The sequence below is a fragment of the Prosopis cineraria genome, unplaced genomic scaffold (genome assembly GCF_029017545.1).
Source record: "Prosopis cineraria cultivar Desert tree isolate PC_DT_omini unplaced genomic scaffold, ASM2901754v1 PC6, whole genome shotgun sequence".
NCBI lineage: Eukaryota > Viridiplantae > Streptophyta > Magnoliopsida > Fabales > Fabaceae > Prosopis > Prosopis cineraria.
In genome coordinates, this window is record NW_026555337.1 from 28,477,244 (window position 1) to 28,485,427 (window position 8,184).

At 35.8% G+C, this 8,184-nt stretch overlaps 1 protein-coding gene across 1 annotated transcript; it reads right to left on the reverse strand.

Moving 5' to 3' along the window:
* Nucleotides 1–134: 134 nt before the first annotated feature.
* On the reverse strand, nt 135–7,968 carry LOC129313597 (uncharacterized). Its single transcript, XM_054956851.1, has 3 exons — nt 7,784–7,968; nt 3,687–3,861; nt 135–210 (listed from the first exon to the last, which is right to left on the reverse strand). Exons 2-3 carry the CDS (start codon nt 3,855–3,857, stop codon nt 139–141), a joined length of 243 nt encoding a protein of 80 aa, XP_054812826.1. The 5' UTR covers nt 3,858–3,861; nt 7,784–7,968; the 3' UTR covers nt 135–138.
* Between the last annotated feature and the right edge of the window lie 216 nt (nt 7,969–8,184).

Below are 8,184 nucleotides of genomic sequence, written 5' to 3' on the forward strand. Positions count from 1 at the left end.
CTTGAATCATACAAATGCTTCAAACTAGAATATATCAGATTACTTCCTTCCCCTATTAAGCATCTGCAGTTGATAATTGACACTTCAGCAATGCAATCGCGAGTTCCAAACGGCAACACAGAACCAGAACATACCAGATTACTTCCTTCCCCTGTTAAGCCTCTGCAGTTGATAATTGACACTTCCCCAAGCGTTTCTGTTCTTTTTGCTCTGAAACAAAGGGTAAACAAATTTTCACGCCCTTTAGTTCTCCTGTAATGGACAATAAACGTTATAATGTTAATGCTAGGTCGTTGCCCGTAAGTAACGCGCTGCATGGCTCGAGTACAGTGATAAGTGAGTTAGAGCCGCTGCATCGGCACCCAGATGTAGTGTTAAATGAGCAAGGGCTACCGCGTCATTCTGGACGCACGCGGCTAAAGAAGTTAGTCCATAAGAGCAAAATTAAATTTGGTACTTGGAATGTTGGGACATTAAATTGTAAATCTGTAGAGGTTGTAGGGGTTATGATTCAAAAGAAAATCAATATCCTTTGCCTGCAAGAAACAAAATGGCGTGGAGAAGAAGCTAAGGATATTCAAGGTTTCAAACTTTGGTATACAGGAAAAGTAAGTGCACGCAATGGAGTAGGCATCATTATAAATAAGGAGTGGAAGAAGAACGTTGTAGAAGTTAGCAGAATTGGAGACAGAATTATTTCCTTAAAAATGATAATTGGACGTGAGACTATTAATATTGTTAGCGCTTATGCGCCGCGAGTCGGGACAGAAGCCAGTCTTAAGGAATTATTTTGGGAGGATTTGGAGGGGTTAATTTGACACATACCACAGAGTGAAAAGATTTTTATTGGAGGAGACTTTAATGGGCATGTCGGGAGGGAAGCTGGTCAGTATGCAAGGGTGCATGGTGGTTTTGGTTTTGGAGAGCTAAACAATGAAGGACAAACTCTTCTTGATTTCTCATTGGCGTATGATTTTAAGATTGCCAACACTTGTTTCAAGAAGAGAGATGAACATCTCATCACTTACAAAAGTGGAGCCTCAAGGTCACAGATTGATTTTCTTTTGGTTAGGAACACAGATAGAAGACTTTGTAAAAATTATAAGGTGATCCCCGGAGATGCTGTAACGACACAACATAGGGTCCTAGTCCTTGATGTGTGTATTATGAGTAAAATCCAAAAACGTCGACAAGTAGTAACACCAAGGATTAGGTGGTGGCAATTAAAAGGTGAGAAGCAAGATATTTTCAAGCGAAATCTTTTGGATAAAGGAATTTGGGAATCTCAGGGAAGTGCTAATATCATATGGGAGGATATGGCTAAAAAAATACGGGAGGTTGCAAAAGTAGTTTTGGGAGAATCGAAAGGTTCTAGTCCAAGAGATAAGGAGTCTTGGTGGTGGAATAATAGTGTACAAGACAAAATCAAGTATAAGAAGAACTGTTTTAAAGCCATACATTTGTGTAACAATGAGGAAAATTGGGAGAGGTACCGTATGGCTAAGAAGGAAACTAAGAGAGCTGTGGGTGAAGCTCGTTCTAAATCTTTTGAAGAATTTTATAAGAACCTTGAGACGAAGGAAGGAGAGCAAAATATTTATAAAATTGCCAAGAGTAGGGAAAGAAAATCAAGAGATCTAGAACAGGTAAAGTGTATTAAGGATGAAGAGAGAAGAATTTTAGTTACAGATGATGAAATTAAAAATAAATAGGAGACTTACTTTTCTAAACTTTTCAATGATGGAAAGGATTCATCTAGTAACTTGGAGGATTTAGTAACTGGTGAAGGAGAACAAAATTTGTCATTCTATCGAATAATACGTGATAAGGAGGTAAAGGAAGCTCTTAAGAAAATGGCAAATGGTAGAGCCAACGGACCTGATTGTATATCTATTGAAGCGTGGAAATGTTTAAGTGAAGAAGGGGTGAGATAGTTAACTAAGTTATTTAATGTGATTTTACGGTCCAAGAAAATGCCTGATGAGTGGAGAAGTACATTAATTCCTATTTATAAAAATAAAGGAGATATTCAGAATTGTACTAACTATAGAGGGATTAAACTCATGAGCCACACAATGAAATTGTGGGAAAAAGTAATTGAGCACAGTTTGAGATTGGAGACAAGTATTTCTGAGAATCAATTTGGTTTTATGCCAGGTAGATCAACTACAGAGGCGATTTATCTATTAAGGGGATTAATGGAAAAGTATCGTTGTAAAGATAAAGATCTACACATGGTTTTTATTGATTTGGAAAAAACTTATGACCGCATACCAAGAGAAGTGCTTTGGAAAGCGTTGGAAAAAAAGGGAGTACGGATTGCTTATATTAAAGCCATTCAAGATATGTATGAGGGGGTAAAAACTAGTATAAGAACTCCTAGTGGTCAAACAAAGGATTTTCCTATAAAAATTGGACTACATCAGGGATCATCTCTGAGTCCTTATTTGTTCAACTTGATTTTAAATGTTTTGACAGAACATATTCAAGAGGAAATCCCGAAATGTATGCTCTTCGCGGATGATATAGTTCTAATAGCAGAGATAAGAGAAGAGGTTAATTGCAAACTTGAGTTATGGAGGAGGACATTGGAGTCGAAAGGTTTTCGTCAGAGTAGGAGTAAGACAGAATATTTATATTGTAAATTTAGTAAAGGACTATTCGACAATAATTTGGAAGTGAAATTGGGGGATCAAATTATACCTCAAGTGGAAAAGTTTAGATATTTGGGAGCCATTATTCAAAATGATGACGAAATCAGTGGAGATATTTCACATAGAATTCAAGCTGGGTGGTTTAATTGGAGAAAAGCTAAAAGAGTTATTTGTGATCGTAAGGTGCCTAATAAACTTAAAGGAAAGTTTTATCGCACTGCTATCAGACCGGTAATGTTATATAGTAGTGAATGCTGGGCTCTAACGGGACAGCAAGAGCATAAAGTTGGAGTAGCAGAGATGAGAATGTTACAATGGATGTGCGAACATACACGTAAAGATAAAATTCGAAATGAGCACATACGCGAAAAAGTTAGGGTGGCACCTATTGAGGAAAAAATGGTAGAAAATCGGTTGAGATGGTTTGGGCATATCCAAAGAAGACCAAGGGAGGCACCAGTGAGAAGAGTGGAACATATAACTTTGAGTCTGATTAAGAGAGGTAGAGGAAGGCCTAAGAGAACACTCTTAGAAGTTGTTGAACGCAATCTCTTAATTAATAATATTCCTAAAAGCTTGATAAATGATAGAGCACAATGGCGTCTTGCAATCTATATAGCCGACCCCACCTAATGGGATAAAGACTTGTTGTTGTTATTGTTGTTTAGTTCTCCTATAACATGATATATATACTACTCTAATCCTATTATAGGGCACCTTCAAGAAAGAATTTTTTGTCCTTAATATAAGCACTTAATGGGATAGTAATTATACCTTTTAAATATTATTTTTATTTAAATTCATTAATTATGAACGAGAATGTAATGCAAATTTGAAAATGCAAATAAAATTGGAAGTTCATTCAAAGTTAATGATATAACTACTTTTTTTTAGTTTCAATAAAAATACTTAAAGGCAAGCTTGTAAAAGGGACTGGAGGATGTACATATATAAGCATGCGCAGGCATGGCTAAGGATAGGAGAGCAAGGGATAAGAAAAATGAACAGGCGTGCTTCAAAAATCTACATTACCTGTGAATCCAAACAGGTTTTTAATAACTCTTTCTGCCGAGTGCACACATCACTGTTGCCATGGCTAGCAGCCAAACAGCTGAGAAAAGTCATCATTTCCTTCATGCAAGGTTTGTGAAGTGAACCATATCTCTTAGGATTAATATAAAGTCCACCAGCTTTCCGCCCCATTATTCTACAATTCAAACATAGCAATCCACCGAGAAAATGTTAATAACATAAAGATTTAGGACACAAGAAATATTCAAGCATGAAATTTTTAAGGAAAAAAACAAATATTCAAATGTCAACAACATCGACTCATTAGTATTGGATCACTAAGAAATACTAATTCCACGTGAGGACACAATGCAGATGCAATTTTATTCTATCCATGACTGCCTTTCTTTCTTTTCCCTTCTATGTTTAGAGTCCATGTCACGAAATTGAAATATAGCATCAATGAGCAAAATTTTAAAACATCTTATGAACGCACGAATTTTCTGTAATGGAATAAATGCTAGAACAAATGGGAGTAACAGATATCCTTCTAAAGCAAAAAAGGAAGAACAAAAGAAAAGAAGGAGAAAAAGATTACTGAAGTAGCTTAGGTGAAAATGAAAGCTGATCAAACTCTGCACGCATCAGAGAGATCCCTCTAAAACACCAAAATGCGTGGCAGCAAAGTAAAGCCATGAAAACCACCCATCCCATCAACACTAGAACACCAAAGGATTGAAACTATTGAACAAAAAGCTAAAATAAACATTGTTGAAGTTTGAATGCTTGATATACGGCCCCTCAAAGCCTCTAGGAATACTAGTGTCCATGAATTTAACAGATCCAGAAGTGCTGCTCTCCCTATCTCTCATCTCATGGGTACTAATGCCAAGAAGAGAAAGTGACATGAACAAATAGAGCCAGGATGTTGTCTTTGCCAATTAAGCCGATCACAAGATCCAAATCCAAGTTACTAATAGAGGCACTATATGTTGGATCAAGAGCTAAAGAGATCTCCATGGAATATGGGAGGCAAATCGAATAAAGGCCTCAAACTGGTCCACATACAGATGGCAAGTGAAGACAAGTCTTATGGGTAAATATAGTAGTTGTTTCTAGTCTTATTTGAGTTCTTATTTATTTGATATAGTCTTAGATGTTTTAACTAAGCCTATTTGAGAGGAAATTTCAAAATGCATATTTTTTGCGGATGATATAGTTCTTATTGTAGAGATAAGAGAAGAAATTAATTGTAAACTTGAATTATGGAAGAAGACATTGGAGTCAAAAGATTTCTGCCTGAGTAGGAATAAAACAAAATATTTACATTATAATTTTGATAAGGGATCAGTGAGTAGTGACTTGGAAGTAAAATTGGGTGATCAGACCATACCTCAAGTGGAAAAGTTTAGATATTTGGGAGCAATTATTCAACAAAATGAAAAAAATTAATGGAAATATTGCACATAAGATACAAGTGAGATGGTTTAATTGGAAAAAGACTAAAAGAGTTATCTGCAATTGTAAGATACTTGATAAGCTTAAAGGAAAATTTTATTGAAAAGCTATAATAAGACCAGCAATTTTATATGGTAGTGAATGTTGGGCTTTGAAAGCACAATAAGAGTATAAAATTGGAGCAATAGAGATGAGAATGTCGAGATAGATGTGTGGATATACACGTAAAGACAAAATTCAAAATGAGCAAATACAAGAAAAAGTGGACGTGGCACCTATTGAAGGAAAAATGGTAAAAAAATCGTTTGAGGTGGTTCGGACATGTACAAAGAAGACCACAAGAGGCACCTGTGAGAAAGGTGGAACAAATGACTTTGAGCCTTGCCAACAAGGGTAGAGGAAGACCGAAGAGAACACTTTGGAGATTGTTAAATGAGACCTTTTAACTAATACTATTTCTAAATACTTAATAAATGAAAAAGCACAATAGCGTCATATAATACATGTAGCTGACTCCACTTAGTGGGACAAGACTTGTTGTTGTTGTTGTTGTACTGTAGTTGTTTCTAGCCCATATTTAGCTCGTTTAAATGGCAAAACCTCATCACATGAGGCAAAAATCTAAAGGGAAAAGCAAGGGCTTGATGGTTGGCAATTGTTACATCCCTACTTCTAACACATTCATTATGCAGTCGGAAGCCATATGGTTTGGGCCAAACTGAAATTAAAGCCTAGAAATTAAAATTTGAAAATTAATTATCAAGTTATTGCTCATTTCTAACTCTAGGTAATTTTTCATAACCTCATTATATTTAATTACACATAATTACCCTTCAATATTAATAATTACCATTGGGTCCCAAATAGACTACTACTTTTACTCAATTTTCTTCTCTTTCTTTTCTTAGCCTAATTAGCAGCTAAGCTATCTAAAAAAGTCAACGATACTCTCCTTGTAATAGTTAGCCAAACTTGAGAGGTTTTTGTATTCTAAACTCATCACATGCCATCATCTTCTTAGAGAACTATTGCATAATCTGTGGCTCAGTAATTTTCTATCAAGTCTATGATCATAAGATGATAAGCCCTTCTTGAATCTACTACAATCCATAGGATCTAACAACAATCCTTCTCTAGGAGACTTAGGATGTAAAAATAAATTTTGTCAAATAATTTTACCTCCATTTAATTTGATAACTGTACTAATTACTCTCCAAGACTGATCTTAAATGTCTTTGTTATCCTCTTAAGCCTTACTTATTCATTTTAGCCTATCCTAGACTCTTTTGGACCTTAATTTGCTCATTCCTCAATTTAGGACACTTCCTTGAAGTCCCTAAAAATATCACGCTTTTGCCCTAGAAAAACTTTTAAATTACGATGTGGTCCCTAAGAACCATTTTACTATTTCAGGACACCTTTGAGACTCCTAACTAACTGAGCTTAGTAGCTCACTAAATTTAGGCATATTCTTGTCTTCAGCTTCTAAGTCCAAAATTAGGGATGTTAGAACAATTCTGATGGCAAAAGCAACATCGTAAGTAGCGAGGAGTTATCCATGCTGTCGTGAATCCTAGATAAGTATTTTCATGAAAAGCCACATGAGAGATCTACTCCCTCTGTTACCTTAGCTCAAGCAGGTACTGCTTTTATTACTGCTCTAAGCATGGTTACTTGATCAAAAAACATTTGGGTGGTCAATCCTGGAGTTACACATCACATTAATGGTTTTAGAGAACTGTTTTCTAAACTTAGCCCTTTTCCAGAGCATACTCGTTTTCAAGTTGCTAATAATACCTACACCAAAGTTATAGGAAAAAACACAGTTATTGCCTAACATACAATGCAACGTGTTGTCTCTAAAGTCTGTCGCCTATCAGCTATATTGCCTTGTTATTTTTGACAGATTTAGCTGTAATTTTCAGGACATGGCTATGGGGAAAATAATTGGGCAATGCTAAGAATGTAACGGCTATATTGGTGGTTTCAACTTCAATTTACCAAGGGTTTCTACGTCAAAATGGCTCTTGCTGACCCAATATGTTACTTGCTCCAAATTACGTTTCTTCCACATAATTGTAATCAAAAGCTTCAGGAAAAAAATTAAAATAACAAACAAATATCAAAGAAGTGAAACAGAAGAAAAATTCCTCCAATTATACGCTACATATTGAACAAACATATCCCTCAAATCACATCTTTGTCTTCTTAAACTTCTTAAAATCAAGAGTTTAAAGGTTTGAAATTGGCTTGCCTTGCCAGATGCATGTTGTAAATTGGGTCCCAAATCGGTTTCATGGATTCTTGGTTTGGCATAAAAAACAAAGCAATAGCGATCTTAGATTATCTCAAAAACAAATGCCAACTCAAATAAACAAAACAACCAGCTAACTACGGAATGACGAGCAAATACCAAAGAGTTGTCCAAAATACAGCAACTTCACGCACGAACTGACAACTTCTAGGAGAATCAAACAAATCATCAAACTTTTTTCTTGCAAATTACAATCATTCATCAGAAAACTCTGGCGAAGAAAACCATAAAATCAAAAGGAATACATTCATGCTGGAAGAAGGGGGCAAAGAAGCTCATATGAATGGCAAGCAACACAACAACACCCATTCAGAAGCAAAAACTGGAGGCAAAACGATGTGATTACCTGCGAAGAATGAAGGGAGGATGCCAAAGATTGAAGACGACGAGCGAGGGACGGCGTCGATAGTATCTCACTGCGTCGACGAAGAGAAGCGGCTGTGATTGTGATCAAGCGGCAGGAAGAAAAAGCGGGGAAGCCGTGGAGGGCCGAGGAGCGTGGAGCTGGGGCTGCCGGAAACGAGCAGACACCTAACAGCATTATTTATAGAAATTCGATGGTTAATTTTCGTCATCCAATTCTTTTAATTTTAACGTATTATTATTTTCTTATCTCTTTTGTAAATTAATGAATACTCATCAACTATTATTGGTTTAAAGATATTATAAATTTTTAGAGATTTTTTTTTTAATATTTTTACATCTTAGTTCTTTTTTTTTCAACAAATGATAATGTTTAGGATATGT